The following is a 21826-nucleotide window of genomic DNA, read 5'->3' as shown; positions in this document are numbered from 1 at the left end:
CAATCAGACATGTTCATATTTCCTCTATACAGCTAAAGTCGGGCTAATTAAACTGAAAAAAAAGTCTAAATCTATTCAAAAGATAAGCTCAATTCTTTACCTTGTTGCCACTTTCAACCGGGCTAAGTATCTTAAAAATGTTGAATTAGCCGTGCGTGAAACTTTTTTTTAACTCTTCAAACGTCTCGCTTTCTAAATCAATCAGCCGCCTCCTACGTCATTTTCCCTTTTCGCATTCCTTCAAAATAAACTTCCGCCCAAAGAGGAAGTTAGAAAGTAAGAGTTCCAACATTGACAGAAATTTACCAAATAAAACCGTTCTTTTGCAAGGAGTTTTGTAAATTGCTAAAAAAAAAAAAAAGGGAGACAGATCCAAGGCGAGGACATAATGAGGCTAATTTCCACTATTACAAGTATTTTGCAGCCTCAAAGCACACCCATGTTTGAAAAATAATCCAGTGAACATCTGTCTTTCTCCCCGCTCGATAATAGTGATTAGACACGTTGTGTGCAAAATGCTAATAAGAGACAATAAGGTACAAACTTTAAGCTACTGCGACACTACTGTTAAAGCAGGTCCAAAATAATGATCATCTGCCATTACAGTACAATTTCAGCCATTAGACTGACTTATAGTAAAGTCAGTGTCCATAAATGTGTGGTCTGCCTTGTGTTTAACTTCCATCCTTGTCTGGCCCGAGATCAAACAAAACAGCAGTTTAGCTCGTGTGTGGTAACAGGAGATGCTAACGAGGCCTTACGGGGAGCGCGAGCGGCACAAGGCATTAATTAGACCGCCAGCGTTCGCTTTTCCTCCCCGGCTGAAGGTCTTGCTTTTATAGTTGTGTGATGCTGTCAAACTGCATGCTACGTTCAAAGGCTACTACAGCAGTTGAGAGTCCAGAATGCAGCAGTCCCAATAATGGACTTCAATTCTTTTCAAGGTACTTCAATGCGAATTTGGATATTTGCTTCTAAATACATGATACATATTTGAAGATAAATGCTGACAATGTTCGACTGTTTTCTACGCCTTCGTTCGCATTAGCAGTTATCTGCTGATGAGCACTTAAGCTAATTAGCCCAAATGCATCTTCCTTACGGATAGTCCACTAGCGTGACCCTTTCAGAGTGCCTCGTTGTCAGCCGTGAGTGCACGCACATCATGCAGAGAAAGACAGAAGAGCATGGAAAGGGGAACATGTTTTTAAAAGTCTGATTTGACAGCTGGCGTGTGGACAGGAGTTTTTCCAACGGTGTGGCTGGTTTAGAGCGCCCCGTTGTCAACTTGTCAGGTAGGCATAAAAAATAAAAATAAAACAATTTAACTTTATATTACTTATTATTTAAATTTGCTGCGACATACTTCTCAGTAGTTTGTCAAATTTACAAGACATTTATTTTCACTTTACAGGGACTTTAAAACTCACGGGAGTTACTGAACTGTGATTTTTGGTGCGCCGTTACAACCCTCGTGATTAAACATTTATGCGGTTTATAACCGGCCTCCTGAGGGCAACCATAACAACGATGCGGCGCACAATGAAAACACGTTTAGCACCCCCACTCCACCTTACATTACCCGCACTAAACTAAAGCTGAGGGATGCACCTCTTGGCCGATGCATGACTCGGGGGTTGAAGCTTCGCCCGGAAGCCAGAGCGAAAGAGCGGGACGGAGGGAGGTGCTGGTTTTGTGCATTTGTGTTTGGAAAAAAACAATCTGGCCATCTATCAAGCTGACAGCCACAGAGAAGGTTTGCGGCATTAAAAATGTATTAAGTGAGCTGAGGGAGACGAGAGGAAGAGAGAGAGAGTGAGAGAGAGAGACGACATGCTGAAATAAGAAGAAAGAAATTGAAACCAAGACGCTTTGATGACACGGTAACAAGAGTTCCCTGAAATCAAATGATAGTCTCTTACATAACATGTTGTCATTTACCAAAGCATAACAGTCCTGCTGCCTTCAGGGCCCATTTCACTTTGGGAATAACCGTTCTTGGCCATGCAAATACAAACAGCACTTGTGTGACTTTTGGGAAACACCCACACGATAGGAAGGGGGGGTAAAAAAAAAAAGCAAGATGTATGAATCAGGTCAGTGAATGACATAGTTTCGGTCCAAACTGCTCCACATAGAAAACCTCTTGAGGATACAAAATGGAAGATGCAAGGAAGGGGAAGGAGGTTGACTCCAAGTAAAAGGGAACATCAATAGGCTGTTTAGTGGGATTGATCAATCCTCTGATGTTGGAATCAATTCTAATGACTGCTTGCTGGCAACACAGTGCCTCTGTGCCACTTAACAGCTGAGCATGTTCTTAGCTCTGCAACACGCGGCTAGATTCAAATCAGGAGCGACATCTAGTGGTCACAACATGTAAGGGCAGTGGCGTGGTATTGTTAACTTGGGAGTCCTTGATTTATACGTCGTATGCGACATACGTCGTTTCGACATGGCGGCGCCCGTTCCTCGTCCGTAGCACCTTGTTTTTCATTAATTTCCCACAGTAATCACGCTATTTAAAAAAAAATAAAATAAAGTTGTGTTGTTAACTCCAGCAACGGACGTCCATCAGCAGGTCGGCTCGCCATCAGGCGGGTCACATTTCCGTGTTTTTACGTTTCTATGAGGATGGCTAGTGGCTACATCATCATAGCCGACACGTCACTTCCGTGTCCAAACCAACTCCAGATATAATGGTTGCAGTGCTGTGTCCCGTGTTGTAAAGAACAGAAACGATGTCAATAAAACTATATCTTACTACCGCTTTCTTCTGGATAAAAAGAAGAGAGAGGAAATAGCTGACACTGATAGGGGTAAAATTGATCTCTCTATTCATGATAACTACTTAAATGTAAGCTAGCGTCAGGGGCTAGCTCTGCCGTCCGGTAGCAATTAATGTCTGTGCAGAAACATTAAAATATTCCGGGTTTGCGCAAATATGTTTTTTTTTTCTAAATTACTGTACGAAGTATTTTTATGTAAATATCGACTTTAACGGGGAAATCCGACTTAATTAAATGACAATTAATGACCGCCCCCCTTACTTGAAAAGCCTGTACTGGGGAAATTCCCAGTCGCAACGCAGCAGACACATCCACGTCAAAATTTAGCAGTAATAAATGTAATAATAATGCATATATTTGTGGAGACTGGGGTCAAGTTTTTATTTTACAATGTTTAAAATGTGCAAAATTTCACAAGTAACTTCATGTTAAATTGTTAGATCGCTCTTAATATGAAAGCTGTTGCCAACGTGTTATAAATGCAATTATGCCATCTAGTGGCAGAAAAATGACCTCAACACAAATCAATATCACACTCGTTTTTTTTTACAGTACATCTTTAATTTAAACTCAATTATTATGAAATTACTGTATCGACTAAAATATGTAACCATATTTCTATTAGATTAAAAAAAAAAATTGTTCACTAGAGCATGAAACAAAAAAAATATATATTGTACATTTGGAACAGATATAGAATTTGCGATTAATTGTGAGTTAACTATTAAAGTCATGCTATTAAAAACGTAACTATAAATCCACATCTCACCACCAATGAACAAATAAAGCATTCAAAAATAATAATGATCTTGTTTATGTGGCGACCGCTCTCTGTGTTATCTGCAGCCACCACGGCGAGCTATAACTTGGAACTGGAGTGAAATACTGCAGCCAAAATGTGGGCAACTGCTGGGCGTAAAAGTTTAGAGAGACATTTTATGGTGTCAACGTAAGGACTGGACGTAAAAACAAACTGAGGAGTAAATATACTGCCTACTTTCAAAAAGGTCGAGGGCTGCTTGAAGGAATCAAAAAAAAAAAATCTCTCGCACAGAGGAATGATTTGAACCGGCTTATTATTGGAGTTGTCCGTTTTGCGGTGGTGCAGGGATGTGATTTTGCTTACTTTATTAAGCAAAAAAAAAACAAAAAAAAAACGAGGGTCAATCTTTCAGAAAGATGTATTGGTATGATGCAATAATACATCCATGTTTGAAAGTGGGGCCGGAGGTGACAGTTGGACAAACAAAACAAAAAAAGTCCACCCCTGTTCTAAAATGATCATAAATCAACTTGTAAAGGCAGAATGTCCGATTAATGACTTTCATTGGGTGATGCAGGTGTACCTAATGTTGCGGCCGGGGAGTGTAATACTGCCGCAGGGGTCACACCCCTCACGTTTCTCCTAACTAAATCCTCCAGTATTAAAGGGGCAAGGGTTAACGTTGGGATTAGAGCTAAATGTAGCTTTCTTCAAGAGCAATATGTCAGACAGCCAAATCAAATGTCGCCAACGTTTGACGACGTGGCGTGCGTTGTGCTTAACACTTCTGTTCACCAAGACCGACAACTATGTAGTACTCAATTCAATTACGGAAATATACCATTAACTCATTTGCTCCCCCAAAAATGTATAAATATTTTCTATTGTAAATATGGCCATGCTCCCAAAGACGTATTTATACGTTTTTTAATATGCTAGAGCATACAGAAGGCTTTGATGCAGCTTCTGAACTGAAGAGAATGCTTGAAGGTACTTATTACAAAAACGGCCAGCAGGTGGCAGCAGAGTATAAGAGATCAACCAGGGCCATTTTGCAATGGGCTCTTTTCCCCACAGTTTTAAACAGATTTGTGATAGTGATGAAACTTAGCTACATTATAATGCCAATTGCTGCAAAACGGAAACAGATAGAAATATTTTTTTTTCCTGATGAAAAGAAGAGACTCTAATCTTTCTTTTGGTAGGTTCCATGTTTTTACAGCAATAGAACACAATATTCTGTGGGCCCTAGGCAAACTCATTCAAAATCCAGTAAAACAGCCGCGAGCGAAGGGGGTTGCTTCAGTGAAAATGGCTGCGAGTGAATGAGTTCAACTGTTGTTCACCGTTTCAGTTTTCCTTCATTTTTGGGTGTGGCTAAAATGCTGCCTAGTAACGCGTTTTGGAATGACGTGGCCAGAAGCTGAGCAGCACTGTGTTTGTTTACATTGTCATGTGCTTACAGTGCAAATCAGTCACACTTCTCATCCCATTATATTACATACTTGTAGGCAAGTTTTAGATGTGTGTGTGTGGGGGGGGGGGGGGGGGGGGGGGTGACCTGTGCTCTAAATGGAGCACTTTTGAAAGAAGTGTTTGGAAAAATTGCTGTATCATAGAATCGCATAATAGCTTACAATAGCGTCTATAGGCACCTCTGTTGGTTTGGGTGTTGACTGACAGCACACGTGTGCTCTGGAAGGGTGTGTGCCCAGGGTTGCCATATAAGAGCTGACATGACAGCTAAAGTTGTGCAAATAGTTAGCAACGTTAACATAACCACAGTGTCAAAGAATGCGAGCCCGACTGAGAGGCCTTTGTTGGCGTGGCCGCAACAGTCGACAGAGCAGTTGGGCCCTTGACACCTGTTCCTTCTCACACACACACACACACATTGAGCACACTGAACGGACAGAAACGAACTCGAACCACAAGCACGGCGACAGACAAGTGTTGTAAAACTGGAGTCGCGTGTGTCGACGCCTTGTTCTCGTCTTAACATGGCACTCGTGTCGGTACGCGATCCAAATTGTGTATTGAAGGCTGAACTAAAGCAAGCAAGAGAGTGATAAAGAAATATATCAAATACAGAAACTCCATTTCTGGCAGTTTTTTCATTGTACTGATGAATTAGTAAATAACAGCTTTCTACATTCTCAACGCTTGAACAACAACATAGGAAGATTTTTCAAATATCCCCCCCCCCCCTTTCATCCATTCACTGCCATAAATTCATTAAAAAAAAAAAAGATTATTAAAAATTCGGGGCGTCGGGCGATGAATTTTTTTTTTAATCGCATGACTTCACTAGTTAACTCACGATTAATCACAAATTTTTTACCTGTTCTAAATGTACAATAAAAAATGTTTCTAGGTTTTCCTACTCTTGCTACCAAAAGTGGGGGAAAAAAATGTTAAACTTATAGAAATAGTTAAAATGATTTTTTTGGGCATGAATGCATCTTTTGTTTTTGTGCAAGTTTGAAATTACAATTATTGCACAGCTGAAGCGACAATAATTAAGTTTATATAAGTGACGGGTTCAGTACAGCCAGACAAGTTCTATAAAAACCACGTTAGCTAATACAACAATATCATGAATTTACTAATGAATTGAGTACAACCTACTTCATAACTGATTTAGTACATTTCGCAATCATTTCATGATAATTATAGTGTGGTCATTTTTGTATACTAAACTACATTTTCCACCCCGATTTAATTTAACACTTAAAAATGTCATTTCATTTCTCAGTTGTAAATATAAACTGTACTGAATTTGAAACAAAATGCATTTCATTCAAAGCTAGGAGGGTGAAATTAGCGACTGCTCGACGCATCGGTCGGAGGCAAAATCAAATGGCGAGTTGACTGTTGAAATGGGAAATACATTACAATCGCTCTGTGACGTGGCCAAGGCACGCTTTTTGTTTATACAGACATGGTAGGCTAGTGTGCTTTTTGAAAGTGACACTTTCCATCACCCCCCCAAAAAAATTTTTTTATAGACAACAATCTCCAAGAATTAAAATCCACCACTAAAATTCCAATTAACACTAATAGCCACATCCATTATCCACATTTGATTGTGTGTACATAAACACAGTAAGTGGACACTTGGCTGCTTTGAAGTGCACGTATCGGTTCACCTTTCACCCAAAAAAATGCAGCCAGGTGTTTGTGTGGTGTTTACCTCCCAACAATTAAGACTGTCAGTGACCCACTAAATTGTGTCAAATAACGCACAAGTCACGTCTAGTGCAAAAAAAAAAAGCACAACAACAGTGGCCGGGACAAAATGGCGCTACGGGGAGAGAGACCGTCACATAAAAATGACAATAAAAGCTGACATATGATTTATATTTGCGAATTGTAATGCTGGTCGTGTTCCCAAAAGAGAGCACGGTGTTTTAAAAAAAAAGGTGGAGAAAAGCCCCGCGTCCAAAGTGTTATTGACTGATGCGCCAGTTCCGAAACAAAAGAAGCGCTGCGCCTCGTAATCAAAAGACTTGACTTTGGGCTGTTTGCGGCTGGGTCCACATCTGCACCCCCGGGTTCCCCCTCGCACACATACTTGAAATAAAATGACCATTTGTTGCACCCACGACCCAAGCATGTCACGTTGGGATGTGTTGGCAACTTTCCTGACAATGGAGAAGGAGCACCGACTGCCATAGTGACAAATGTAAACAATTCGGTCGAAAAACAGCGAACCGGGTTGACAAAATCATCGTGTGGTGACACAAATAAAGCCACCCTATGACCACGACGGTCACCTGTGACTCGGACACGGTGACATTTCATTTATACGAGGTTTAACAGTAAATAATCTCGACCACGTCACTTGAAGTCAGTGGCCGGACTGTGTTAGTTGGGAAAATGTAAGCATGTATTAAAAGCGAAAACGGAACCGTGGACCGAGCAGATTGCGTGCGATCGCTAGAGCATAGATTCACTTTTAATATGCACGACAAGATTTCCCCGGAGGTTCCGTCTGTTTGGGTCAATTTAAGGCGAATTGTGCAAAATTGTTGACGGCGCGTATTACTTCCAGCCGGTTTTCCCGGAATAAAAGTTGTTATTCGCCATTGTCGAGACACGGCGAACGTGTACCGGGCAAGCCCAATGCCTCTGCTACCGGCCCGTAATGTTGCGTGGGCCGGAACCGGCGCGTAGTTGTTATATTTGAGGCGAATTGGAGGATGAAGAAACACAAACAGGACAGCGCCAGTTCCATGGAGTCCGCTAGATCAGCTGCTGGCAGTTGGTGTTCTCAATCACGTCCGCAGAGAGGCTTCATAGCACAGCCGGGGCGCCTGTAGAATTAGACACTTAAGACATCTTCTTGTCCTGTCGTCTTTTTTACGTGGACACGTCAGATAGTAATTTTGACAACAAAAAGTGAGTATTTGGGACTTGTTATTTTCCCCGAGGCGAACCTTTTTTTGTGTGTGTTTTTTTTTTTATTGCCGAGCCACAGACGACTTTTTTTTTTTTTGTGCGTGCGTTCGAGCTTGAACTTGGCAACAACAACAAAATAAAAGAAAAGAACCATGGCAGAGACATCGGCATCTCCGGCGAAAGCCAAGAAAGCACCCAAGCCCAAAAAGACCGCTTCTCATCCCAAATACTCGGACATGATCCAAGCGGCCATCGTGCACGACGCCAGCCGGAGCGGAGCGTCCCGTCAGTCCATCCAGAAGTTCGTCCGCAAGAACTACAAGGTGGGCGACAACGCCGACGTCCAGATCAAAATGGCCCTCAAGCGGCTGGTGGCGTCCGGGATGCTGCGCCACACCAAAGGCATCGGCGCGTCCGGATCCTTCCGACTCACCAAACCGGACGACGCCAAAAAGCCCACCAAGAAGCCGGCCGCGGCCAAGCCCAAAAAGGCCACCAAAGCGCCGGCCAAGCCTCCCAAGAAGGTGGCCAAGCCCAAGAAGGTGAGCAAGGTGGCGGAGAAGCCCAAGAAAGCGGCCGCGAAGAAGAGCAAGGCGGCGGCCAAGGTGACCAAGAAGGCCACGCCGACCAAAGCCAAGAAAGCCGCCACGCCGAAGAAGACCAAAGCGGCCGCCAAGGCGAGCAAGCCCAAAGCCAAAGCGGCCAAGAGGGCAGCCAAGCCCAAACCCAAGCCCGCGAAGAAGGCCGCTAAAGCGGGCAAAAGGAAGTGAAGAGACAATATCTTCTTGACCGGACTGTGTACATATTCCTCAAAGGACATCTTTTCGTATATGTATTATTTTTGTAAGATTCCATGCAAACTTCTGCTAACTCTCTCACCTACACCCACAAACTCCACAAAACTAATTGTCAAGCATTAAGACAACTGTAAATGACCATAAGCTTTTAAGGAGTAATATTGTGCTTGTGACATTGGTGGTCCCTATTGTAGTGACGTGATGGAGGTTCTAGTGCTTTACTGTAGCGGATCCGTTCATTCCATCCATCTTACTGTGCAACCCCTGACCCACATCGCCTTATAACGACGTTCAATAAAACGGAAGAGAATGTGTTTGGGAAAGTTTGGGTTTGTTTTTTGTTTTTTTGTTAGCTCATAAAATGAGGAAAGGTGAACTTGCAGCAAGTGATTAAAATGCATCAGCCACTTCATTAGGGACACTTAATTTATATTATTTTAACAAGACAAAGCAAGGCAATATAATGAATGAAAATGGAAATACATTTTGCACCTGCACTTAAAATAAGTTACATTTCAAATACCATGAGAGCGTTTATTTGCAGAGAAGGGCCAAATTAAAAGATAAAAGGAGACACAGAGGAAGGAAATTGATGAGGGATCGATACACATCAGTGATTGTGTGACTATTGCTACTGTGGCAATTCAATTTCCCACCCGGAATTCCTTTTTCATAGATAGAAGACACACACCGGTGCATGAGTCCACTCACTAGCCACTTCATTAGGTACACGTAACCTATTTGTTTACTACTACTACACTAGTTGTCATGATTATGATGAAAAATGCAGTCGTATGGAAATACGTTTGACACACGAAACCCAGTATTTTTAACTAATACATGGAAATAAAACGACTTACTTTTGTTTACAGCAGATGACATGGAAGACTTTACGCACGTCAGCCTGTCAAATTGCATCCTATACTGCCCTCTTCTGGCGGTTTGGAGGAACTTTCTTGGACAGCTGGTAGGTGAGATGGGACAAACCCGGCAAAAATTCTAATCAGTTTTTTTATAGATATATACACATCAATAAACATCAAACATGTAAAGTATGGTGGACGTTTTACACTTACGTGGAAATGGTGACGACAGGCGTCAGTTCCTGTAAATGTAACAACAACAACAATCCAAAACACTGCAGTCCAATGGGGGTGCTCGCCCAGCGTGTTGTGTTCTTTTATTGAGCATGTCAAGAACAGTTCACTTTCATTATGAAAAACTTAACAGCAAATAGATCAAAACAGAAAGCGGATCCAACTCATTTGAATACACTTCCTGGCCATTCTTAAAAGGTTGCCTGTCAGTTGTTTAAAGTGAGCGAATCTCACCCCGCCAATAAATGAACGGACGGACACGCTCAACAGGCAATTTCCTCTTCGTCAATACGAGCCAACGTTACTTTGTCAGGGCAAAGGGCACGTTCAAGGTGCATTTGACATGCTATCACTAGTTGCTGCTTAATTAATCAGGAGGTGAACGTAAGCATCTACTGGTAGCACCTGTGGGCAAAAGTAGGTTTCAGTCGAGAGGCTGCAGATATCTGTTGAAAACGCAGCCCCCGTTTATTTGGCATTGGCTTTGAATTCTGCCATGTACAATAAAACATTTCAATCTCATTAACAGCAAATTGATAAAATACTTCTTCTGGCCTGCTGTCCGTTTTGATAGCACACCCTGTTAGGACATCAACGTTTGTGGAAGCAATGCATCAAGCAGACATCACAACAGGCGAAGGTAAGGCAGAAAAAGGTTGCATATAGCAAAAAAAGAAAAAAAGAAAAAGGAACTTTAAGGATGACAACAATGTGTTTTGACACAGAACAATCCCAACACGCAGCGGAGGGCAGATTACAACTCTAATGGGAGTATTGATCCGTACGGCTGCAACAACAAATGAACAGACAAAAGACAAAACTCAGCTGGACCCGGGTCATTTCAGTCTGACGGCCGCTCTGAAAATAGCAAAACCCACAACTGCAACCACGGCGGAGCCCAACGCCACCCTCAGCCAGAACGAAGTGTTGCTCATGTCTGAGCCGTTCAGGTGTCTGTTGGCGGACAAACACAATGTAGAAAATAGGTCATTTGAGTGACATCAAGCAAAAATAGTTTTGTGAAAAAAAAAGCATTTTCTGCACAACAGTGACTTTGACACTAATATTTTTTTGACGAGCGACGCTCTGTGGATTAGATTGAATGTGGCAAACGCTTTGATCATTCACGTCGTCCTTGAAATGTTCTTTTTCCCTAAGATCCGCCATGTTTTCATGTAATTTGATACACGGGAGCCCATTGAAAAGAGATACAATGCTGCCATCTGCTGGCCATAGTGAGTGGGTGTTTTTGGATTTTACAAACCCCCCATTCACAAAGCAGCGCTGCACAAGAAGTTGCATTGGCCATTGCGAGAAAAAAACACAAACGTAGTTAACTCTTTGACTGCCAAAAATGTTAAATAACGTTTAGTAAAATCCTACAGAGGAGTGCCAAAGACGTTAAAAGACGTTTGTTTCGAAACAGAGGTGAAACTAACCATTTTCTATTGTTGATTACTGAAAAACGGAATAAGGTAGAAACAAACTTTTTTTTCTGATGAAAGATGAGAGTCCAATCTTTCATTTGGTAGTATGTGTGCTTCCATAGTCCAAACACATAATTTTCTGTGGACCTTGAAAGATCAGTCAAAAATGCTTAAATCGGCTGGCACCCACGGCATCCCTTTTCTGAAAACGTCTGGCAGTCAAAGAGTTAACGTCAATTAAAGTTTTTGGAGGCATTCATTGGGATTTTAGTATACGCCATTAAACGTTGTTGGCGGTAAAAGAGTTAAAGGCACGGTAAGAGCAGTGGTGATTTGTGAAGTGCAACATACGGGTACACAGCAGCCCAGGCGAGTCTGGTGAAGACGGTGTTGGCGTTGGATTCGGGAAACGTGTCGGAGAAAGGCAACGGTTGAGGCAGTCTGTGTTTGGAACAAAATTCCGCTGGCGTCACCCCGTGGAACTGCTTGACTTCGGGGAGGTCTTGTTTGGAGGCCACCAGCACGCATGGGATGTTGCGCTCCATGTAATGTTGCTGAATAAAAACAAAAAAAAGGTCCAACTAATTTCCATTCGCACAGAGCAGGATGTGCCGATAACGGCAATATCGCGTTATTAAAATTGCCACGATAATCATCGTCGCCATGTCACGAATTTAAAAGCAGCACATATGTTTATAAGGCAAGGTTGTATTTCATTTGTGCAGTTCTTGCACCCTCTGGTGGTTACTTTATTAAGTGCAGTTTAATTCTAATTAGGCATGTTCTAGCCACCGCCGTTATCACTTCCATAAATCAGTCATACCAGCAAGTATTTTTCAATATCTCCATCCCAAAAATTACTTTTGGCCTGCTTCAGCCGAACACAGCATTGTGAACTACATAGACCATGATGCTTTGCACCGCCGAGCCGTTACGAGCACATGATAATGACGTGTGACATGACATGAAAAGGCCAAGCCTTTTTCTTTGTCACTGCTGTTATGTACAAAAACACAATATTGTGCTCCCCTCCGCCCCCCAATATTGTGAGTTTTTATACAGTATTGTGATTTTTTTAAAATTATTATTATCATGTGGTGACGTTTGGATAGCTTCTATCCTAGTGTTAAGTAGCAGATATTTGAAGGTTTATAATTAGCGTCACAACCATGCTAATATCCATTAGCCTGTTTATGGAGTTTCACATTGTATATTAGCATGAAGCTAGCAAGCTTACCATCGTGCATCATTAGCAGAATACCTTGTATATGCTGGCGCAGTAGTCGAAGGAATGTGGGTCACTGGCATCATACATGAGACAAGCCACGTCACAGTGCGAGTCCGACGCCATCAGGAAGTCCGCCTCCACGTCCACCTCGTTGAGCTGCACAATACGACGAGAAGGGTCACCACGCGGAGACCGCCGTCAAGACGACGACACGGGCGACTTACAATAAGGGACTTCTCTTGATTGCCTATTTGGACCGTGTTTATGGCGAAGGGGGAAAAGGCATCGCCGCTGCTCGGGTGGTTCTAGTCAAGCAACAGACGCGGCGGTCAGAGCGAGCGGGGCATGACGCGCAGCTTCGCGGCTAACAGATGGCATCATACCACGGCGCGGCGGCCGGCGAAGGCCTGCAAAAAGGTGCTTTTGCCCGTCCCCCGCTGTCCGATCACCTTGCACAGAAACACCGAACGCTGCGTTTGGCGCTTCTCCAGGTCCTCGCCTCGTTCTCTTGTTACTGCGCATTTCAACAACAATTCAGTCAAATGGTCAAGACATGAGCTAACACTAACTTGTGCTTTTTAAACTACAAAAATGAGTTGGATTAAGCACCTAAACACGATCAGAAGTACGACGGGGTGTTAAGGCCACGTATAAATATTGATTTTTTTTATAGGGTGGGGGCAATATTCAGAGAAAAAAAACTCACAAATTTGCCACTTTATAAAGTCATATATTTGCGATTTTATAAAGTGGCAGATTTGCAAGAAAAAACCCCCTCAGCAACTTACGAGAAATACACGTAGCGTACTCGGATGTTTGTGCCAATACTTTTCGGTGGCGCCTTCAAATAAGTAACGGCTTTGACCATTATCATGTTAAGCACTTTGAAAGCGTTGGATACTGCCAGCGACAAAGACGCCTTGCTTTGCAAAAGGTCCACACCCAGAGGATCAAGCATCAAAGTTAATTTGTTAAAATAAATATTTACATGCACATTTTTGGTTCCAGAATTATTATTTACACATTCATACATTTTGTTTTGATTTTTTTGTACAAGTATCTAAGTTGATGTGTCGAATCTGCTGCCCTCTGTCATTCACTTGCATTTACCAAAAGTATGCTAGCTTCTGATTGGTTCGTGTTAGTCAGCTGATAAGGGAATCAGGAAGTGTTGTCGCTCTAACTGCCGTGTATGACGAGTAAAGTTTAAATTAACTCATTCACTGCCATGAATAGACGTCAAAATTCATTTGAACTATTTATATTAGTTTCACATTTTTCCCCCACTTTTGTTTACAAGAGTATGAAAACCTAGAATTTTTTTATTGTACATTTAGAACAGATATAAAATTTGTGATTAATCGTGAGTTAATTTTTTATAATTTTTTCATTTTTTTTATTAGGCGATTACATTTTTTTATTGTAATTAATCACGACTTCACTAGTTAACTCACGATTAATCACAAATTTTATATATGTTCTAAATGTACAGTAAAAAAAAATTATAGGTTTTCATACTCATACTGTTAACAAAAGTGGAAAAAATGTGAAACATACAAAAATCAACAAAAATAGTTCAAATGATTTTTTGACGTCTATAGTCGTCAATGGCAGTGAATGAGTTAAGAATGAATCCGTTTCCATCCTGCCTTTTCATTTTATAAACGGTGTTCTATTAACCACCAACGAATCCTCATATTAGACTATAGCTCCGCTACGTGTATTTCTCGTAAGTTTCTTGAGTTTTTTTTCTCGGAATATTGCCCCCACCCTCTAAAAAAAAAAACTATTTATACGTGGCCCTAATACGCCGTCGTACAGAAGCACTGTTGTTGGATGAAATTGTTTTCGTTTTTCTACTGCCTTTTCTGCTCAATAAAAGGTGAGGAAGTGATCTACAAGATGTGTGAACATTTGTAGCTAGCGTATATGTAGCGTATATGTTCCGTTTGTCTGCCCTGTATGAGATCCACACTAATAATCCTCTTACTGGGATTGTTTATCGTTGTCTTAACTCATTCACTGACATTGACGGCTATAGACGTCCAAAATTAATTTGAACTATTTCTATTAGTTTAACATTTTTTTCTTCTTTTGTTAAAAAAAAAAAAAAAAGTATGAAAACCTAGAAAAAAATGATTGTCCATTTAGAATAGATATAACATTTGTGATTAATCGTTAGTTAACAAGTGAAGTCATGTGATTAATTACAATTAAAATATGTGATCGCCTGACGGGCCTAATTAAAAAAAATTAATAATAAGGCATTTAATCGTAATTAATCGCATGATAATTGTATATCTGTTATAAATGTACAATAAAAAAATCTAGGTTTTCATAAAAAAATGAAATGAAATGAAAAAAAAATGTTAAACCAACAGAAATAGCTCACATGAATCTTTGACGTCTATAGTCGTTAATGGCAGCGAATGAGTCAAGTTACTGCGCTTCATTTTGTGTTTCTGTCCCTGATATAACACAGCAAGCGAAGACAACGCAAACACACACCTGTGACCGCGGTAGCCGGTGACTCCTGCTCCGTGAGGATAGGATAACCGAGGTACCCAAAGTGCTCCAGGCAACGGTGGATGTCGAGATAAGCAGAAAGCCTACACGAGAATGAAGAAACCATCGAAAAAAAAAGCTTAAACCACCTATGAAATGCTTTTTTTTGGGGGGGGGGGGGGGGAATCTCTCGCAAAGTCAGCACGTACTTCCACTGACAGTGGTAGCCATGATTAGAGATGTAGCCCTCGGCGGTTGTCGGCACCGCCGTGTAGACCTCGGCGCCCCACGGCATGTAAGGGCAAGTACAGAACAGATTCTTCAGCTCTGCTGGCGACAGCGCAGAGTCTTTATCCTGAGAGGGGAAATAGATATTAACTCATTCACTGCCATTGACGGCTATTGACGTCAAAAATTCATTTGAACTATTTCTATTGGTTTAGATTTTTTTCCACTTTTGTTAACAAGAGTATGAAAACATAGAATGTTTTTATTGTACATTTAGAACATATATAAAATTTATGATTAATCGTGAGTTAACTATTGAAGCCATGCGTTTAATTACAATTACAAAATTTAATCGCCTTGCCCGATTAAAGAAAAGAAGGGATTACTAAGAATTAGGCGATTCAATTTTAATAATCGCAATTAATTGCATGGCTTCACGAGTTAACTCATGATTAATCACACATTTTATATCTGTTCTAAATGTACAATAAAAATTCTAGGTTTTCATACTCTTGTTACCAAAAATGGAAAAAAAAAATTTAACTAATACAGGGATGTGATTTGACCAAAGTGAAATTATCTGAAAATTCAGCCGGGGGTCTGGGGGCCGCTGGCACCCAGCTAGGTCCAGGGCAGTGCCCTGGTGGGGGGAGCTCATGGGTTTTCCGTGTTTTTAAGTACTTTCAATGCACTCACATGACAAAGAAATAGACAAAACAACAGCATAAATTTTCAATGTATATTGAACTATCCCATATAAAATGGCAGTTTTAGTCAACTCAAAATCAGTCACATTCAAAAACATTGGACTGCCTTTGCTTTTAAAAACTATCACTGAGAATATCATCATATCTAACTAATGTGATTACTAAAGTTAACACATAAATAATGTTGAAGAGTTCAAATTTCATGAACAAATAATTGTATCATGACCAAATGAAAAGTAACTCATATTAGAGCATACCACAAATGTCTTTGTTATAGCAGAAGATGTTATCTGTCTGAGTCATGTGCATACACAATGAACTACTAAAAAAAATAAAATAAAATAAAAAAAATCGCAATTTTTTTTTGGGGGGGGGGGGGAGGGGAGATAAAAAAAAGCGGAATTCCGCGAATTAGCGGAAAAATCACATCCCTGCTAATAGAAATAGTTAAAATGAATATTTGACGTCTATAGCCGTCAATGGCAGTGAATGAGTTAAAGAAAAAAAGGGGGGTGGGAGGAGCCTAGATAACTGGATAAGATTTACAATGCTCCTTTACAACTATCAGTTGATATCAACTACTCACTTCATCATACTTCTCAAACAGCCGCTGGAGGAACTGGTGACCCAAATGATTGAGTTCAGCAGTGCAGCCCGCAGGAACCCGTAGGCTGTCGTGATCAAAACAAGCGGAAGAATGGAGCGACTAAGTGAGTACAAACGCACACACAAAAAAAAAAAAAAAAAACAAGAAGCGCAACAGAAATGTCAGCCGACATACGCGGGGTAGAGGTAATCGTCCGTCAGTTCCAGGTTGTCATCGTAACCAAACTTCCTGAGGATCGTCCAAGTGGTTTCGTGACGGCCCCGCTGGATGAATAATGTATTAAGGAACAAGAAGCCTGGAAAATAAGAAGAGCGCAACGAGGGGAAAAAAAAAACACGGTTACATTTCAAACACCCATTGAGGACTGCTTGAGGCACATGTTGTAATTGAAGTGGTCCAGATTGGCCAATTATGCGATTTTCAGATGATTGGCATGACTTTTGAATTTAAATTTTTTAAGTCAAGGATAAAATATATTATTTGTTTCCTTGATTTGAACCACTACTGACTTATATAGCCATATAAGTTCACCTGTTACGATTTTTTTTTTTAATTTGATTTAAAAAAAAGAAGAAGAAAATTAAGACAGTTAGGATGCATTCATTGTTTTCTTCACAATACATTAAGAAAAATTGACTCGGACTTAGACCTGGTTGCAAAAAAGTGATTAGGACATGATGCTAATGTGTTAATGAGTATTTAAAAAATAAAATAATAATAACAATAATAACAATCAGCAAAAAAAACTGCCAAGTTTTGTAGATATTAACTCATTCACTGCCATTGACGGCTATAGGCGTCAAAAATTCATTTGAACTATTTCTATTAGTTTAACATTTTTTTTCCACTTTTGATAATAAGAGTATGAAAACCTAGAGAAAAAGAATCGTACATTTAGAACAGATATAAAATTTGTGATTAATTCGTGTGTTAACTGGTGAAGTCATGTGATTAGTTATGATTTAAAAATGTATCTAATTTTTAATAATCTTTTATTTTATTTATTTAAAACAAAAAAAGATACAAGAAAAGGGGATTATTAAAAATTAGGGGTGTCAGGTGATTACAATTTTCTTTTCTTTCTTTTAAGAAAAATCGATTATAAAAAAATTAGGGGCGTCAGGCAATTACAATTTTTATTTGTAGTTAATCGCATGACTTCACTAGTTAATTTTTATATATAAAAATAGGAGAAGAAATTTTTTTTTTTTTTAAAGAAAAAAATATAAAAAAATTAGGGGGTTTTCATTCACTTGTTAACAAAAGTGGGGACAATTTTAAACTAATAGAAATAGTTAAATGAATTTATGGCAGTGAATGAGTTAAAAGAGCTAATGTCAAACAATTAATCGGTCAGGCTCTACTACTTACCATTTAAGGTCAAGCCATTGTCCTGCACTCCATCACTGGTGTTTTTCCACACAACCGTCTTGACATCTTCTAAGGCTTGCGACGCCAGTGGATTTCCAAAACAAGACTTCTAATTGATGTAAAAAAATATATATATATATATATTTTTAAATCCAGTCAATTGGCTCGCTTCAAACTGTAACGTGTCGGTGAAAGCTTGCGATGAGCACCTGAAAACAGTTGAGCTCCGCATCGCTGAGGACGCGGTCGTTGTCCTGGTCGGAGATGTAAAAGATTCGACTGAGCGCTCTCACGCACAGAGGTTTGAGCTGGCGGGGAGAAAAAAAAAAAAAATGAAGTCACAAAATAACACCAACACGAATTGAGGAAACTGGAAATGCATAATTTTTTTTTTTTAAAAAGCTGACCTGTTTGTCCTCGGGGTCATATAGAGGCGCAGTGGGGTGGAGGACCGCCTTCTGCGCATAGTAGAACAGCTCGGATATGTTTTTGAGATTGCGAGCGGAACACTTGAGAGGAAAACAAAGCAAACAGCACGTTGCGTGAACAGCAAATATTTGACTGAAATGTGCAGAAGGGCAGAGAAAGCTCACCTCCACACACGTCTCAATCTCAGAGAACTGGTTCATGATGGGGAGAATGGTCTCCATGGAGCTGCCCGAGCGCAGATCCGACTTGTTCCCCACGAGGATGATTGGAACTCTGACGTAATTACATTAAAAAAAAAAAAAAAAACACTGGTTCAAATCAATAGCACCTCACGATGACATCTTCTCCCAAAGTTGATACATACTTATTTCCTTTCTCTGCACCGCCATTCACTAAAGGTATCCATTTTGTCTTGATCTAGAAAAAAAACAACATAGAACATAATTGGCTTTTTATGATTGACTTAAAAGTGCTTGTGAGCGTTGAAACTACCTTCTCTATTGAGTCCTCGTTGGTGACATCATAGACGACACACACCACGTTGGCCTATGTGGGATGACATCAAATTAGCCATGCTAGTCGCTTGGGTGTTCTACAGTAACGTACTCACCTTGAGAATCTCTCCTCTAAGGATCTCATCGCTCTGCTCTTTTTCTGCCAAGGATATTCGACAATAAGCAATTTATCACGACGACGTGGCAGATTGCGCTACATGTAAAGTTACCCGAGTAGTCCACGATGTGTGTGGGCACTTTCTCTGGAGTGACGTCAGCCGGGATGGTGATTTCTTCAGCTCGAGACGGAACCTGGGAGTTATCATTGATTAGCAAATATCGCCCTAATTATCTCTTTGACTGCCAAAAAACGTTAAATAACGTTTAGTAAAATCCTATGGAGTGCCAAAGACGTTAAAATACGTTTTTTTTTTTAAACAGAGGTGAAACTAACCATTTTCTATTGTTGATTACTGAAAAACGGAATAAGGTAGAAACAAACTTTTTTTTTCTGATGAAAGATGAGAGTCCAATCTTTCATTTGGTAGTATGTGTGTTTCCATAGTCCAAACACATAATTTTCTGTGGACCTTGAAAGATCAGTCAAAATGCTTAAAATCGGCTGGCACCCACGGCATCCCTTTTCTGAAAACGTCTGGCAGTCAAAGAGTTAATCCATGGCAAAAAAGCGCTTACACAAAGAAAGTGGGCATGTCATTGAAATGTCCACACTACACTCAGCAAGAGAGATGATGATGATGAGACACTGACCTCATCGGGGAACTCCTCTCCAACCAAGGACATGATGAGAGAAGTCTTCCCCACCATGGCTGACCCGGTGAGTTTGGAGGAGCAACGAGAAGCAAATAGCAAATGTACTTTAATATTGGAAACTTTTCAGCTGTCTATTCGACCCAACACAAATTCTAACTTCCTACCCATTACAACATTAAAATCATATATTTATTTTAAAGCTATAGTAGTCAGCCCCATAACCCCCCCCCCCCACCCCCACCAATTTATGCCAAAATTCTGCCTTCTACTTACAATATGTGTGTATGAGTGGTTATGGATTAGCAAACCTACAAAAATCTTATCATAAAATGTCTCTAAAATGTTAATAAAAAGTTAAGGACTTGTCAATGCAGAACAGGGGTGGGCACACTGGATCACATTTAATTTTTATAACGGACAAATAGCCATCATAAATTAATTTTAGTATCATAAAATAATGTATACTCATTGTTGTATTTTGTCATTTCCAACAATGTAGTTGTTAGTAATTATCCAATTATTTAATCAAATAAAAACGCACATGAAACTTTTTGTACTACAATACAAATTAAAAACTATTTTGTCACAAGACCAATGCAGAAAAAATATAAAAATACATTTTAATTAACCAATTTTAGTAGGATTTTTTCCCCCCATTAAATTCCATTCCATATCACAAGCAGGAAAGTTTCACGACACCGATTTTGCATGAAGTCGATACTTAGAATAAAAACAATTCTAGAGTTCAACTGGCAAGCTATCAACGTACGAACTAAAAATCATATTACCAAAAATCATACCCCAATCTCAGCTCGAAAAGCAGTTCGTATGTTAGCCCCCGCATAACATTTGCTAATCGGCTAGCTGTTGTTCAGTTGTCATAAGACTCTTCGCCACACTGTACTCACGTTCCCCCAGCAAAAGTATCCTCACGTCCTGTTTCATGTTGCCTTCCCGTTCGAAGACCAGCCAGACACGCCGCTGTGCTACGGAGACATTTGTCTTTCATTTGAAAGTAAAAACTCCGGCGAACATTGACAAGCTCCACAACTTGTGTTCGCCTCTTCGCTCCGCTCTGCTACGATTTTTGGACACAAGGTGAACTCGTACATTTCCGGTTCAAAAGGAAGAGCGGGAAAACACGCCCTCTGCTGGACGCACGGAACGCCACATACGGGCATTTTGTACTGGGAATCCCTCAGATAGACGGATTCATTGTAAATAATAAAAAAGAGAAAACGATTAGAAAAAAAAGATAATTTTATTTGAATACACAAATTTAGATCTTTTTTTTTTTCCCTATCAAATCTAGAAATGACCTGGCATGCTTAACTCATTCACTGCCATTGACGGCTATAGACGTCAAAAATTAATTTTAACTATTTCTATTAGCTTAACATTTTTTCTCACTTTTGTTAACAAGAGTATGAAAAAAAATATTGTACATTTAGACCAGATATAAAATTTGTGATTAATCATGAGTTAACTATTAAAGTCATGCGATTAATTACAAATAAAAATTGTAATCGCCTGACGCCCTAATTTTAATAATCTTTTTTTTGAAAAAAGATTATTTAAAAAAAGAAAAGATTATTATTAAAAATATATATTTTTAAAGATTTTAAAAAGTAAAGAAAAGATTATTATAAATTATGTCATCAAGCAATTAAAATTTTAATTGTGATTAATCACATGACTTCAATAGTTAACTCACGATTAATCAAAAAATGTATATCTGTCTTAAATGTACAATAAAAACTTTTTTCTAGGTTTTTATACTCTTGTTAAAAGTGGAAAAAATGTCAAACTAACAGAAATAGTTCAAATGAATGTCTAAAGCCGTCAATGGCAGTGAATGAGTTAAGTATACAAAATAATATGCCCCATTATCACGTTTGTCCAACCCTGTGAAAAAAATTCATAAAAAAAATTGCCAATTTACTTTAAAATGTTGTGATTTGTAAAATGTATCATTCAAATTACTTGCTGCTGCAATTAAAAAACAAAACAATAAAAACAAATTAATCTATTAACTTACCTACGTAGGTCCAAATGTTGACATTTGGGTATTGTGTAAATTGTTAAGGTGCGGTCAATAAGTGGCAAAATTATGAATGGAATGGAAGCATTATTTGAATTCTAACTATGAATGTCATCAAATCCACTGCCATTTCTATGCAAAAGCCGATTTTGATCATCTGAAACTTGT

At 39.7% G+C, this 21826-nt stretch overlaps 3 protein-coding genes across 6 annotated transcripts in view; 1 reads left to right on the top strand and 2 right to left on the bottom strand.

Annotated features, from left to right (window-relative positions):
- Positions 1–246, bottom strand: part of rhbdl1 (rhomboid, veinlet-like 1 (Drosophila)) — a 42425-nt gene extending 42179 nt beyond the window's left edge. For 3 of the 4 annotated variants that reach the window (XM_077551383.1, XM_077551385.1, XM_077551386.1), the window contains exon 1: positions 101–246. The gene's annotated coding sequence lies outside the window, so the exon portion shown is untranslated. The remainder of the gene's footprint in view (positions 1–100) is intronic. The other variant, XM_077551387.1, reaches the window with a different exon arrangement.
- A 7132-nt stretch (positions 247–7378) lies between these two features.
- On the top strand, positions 7379–9073 carry h1-0 (H1.0 linker histone). The gene has a single exon (XM_077551701.1). The coding sequence runs from the start codon at positions 8106–8108 to the stop codon at positions 8721–8723; it is 618 nt and encodes a 205-aa protein (XP_077407827.1). The 5' UTR covers positions 7379–8105; the 3' UTR covers positions 8724–9073.
- An 826-nt stretch (positions 9074–9899) lies between these two features.
- On the bottom strand, positions 9900–20720 carry rhot2 (ras homolog family member T2). The gene is made up of 19 exons (XM_077551295.1): positions 20526–20720; positions 19615–19673; positions 19074–19155; positions 18960–19003; positions 18842–18895; positions 18714–18766; positions 18514–18622; positions 18328–18429; positions 18130–18228; positions 17921–18029; positions 16724–16844; positions 16529–16613; positions 15217–15362; positions 15011–15111; positions 12886–13016; positions 12727–12807; positions 12536–12658; positions 11626–11828; positions 9900–10801 (listed from the first exon to the last, which is right to left on the bottom strand). The coding sequence occupies exons 1-19, from the start codon at positions 20560–20562 to the stop codon at positions 10684–10686; spliced, it is 1857 nt and encodes a 618-aa protein (XP_077407421.1). The 5' UTR covers positions 20563–20720; the 3' UTR covers positions 9900–10683.
- Between the last annotated feature and the right edge of the window lie 1106 nt (positions 20721–21826).

The sequence above is a fragment of the Vanacampus margaritifer genome, chromosome 18 (assembly GCF_051991255.1).
Source record: "Vanacampus margaritifer isolate UIUO_Vmar chromosome 18, RoL_Vmar_1.0, whole genome shotgun sequence".
Classification (NCBI taxonomy): Eukaryota; Metazoa; Chordata; class Actinopteri; order Syngnathiformes; family Syngnathidae; genus Vanacampus; species Vanacampus margaritifer.
The sequence above is the reverse complement of the archived record's forward strand: the minus strand, read 5'-3'. Positions and strand labels throughout refer to the sequence as shown.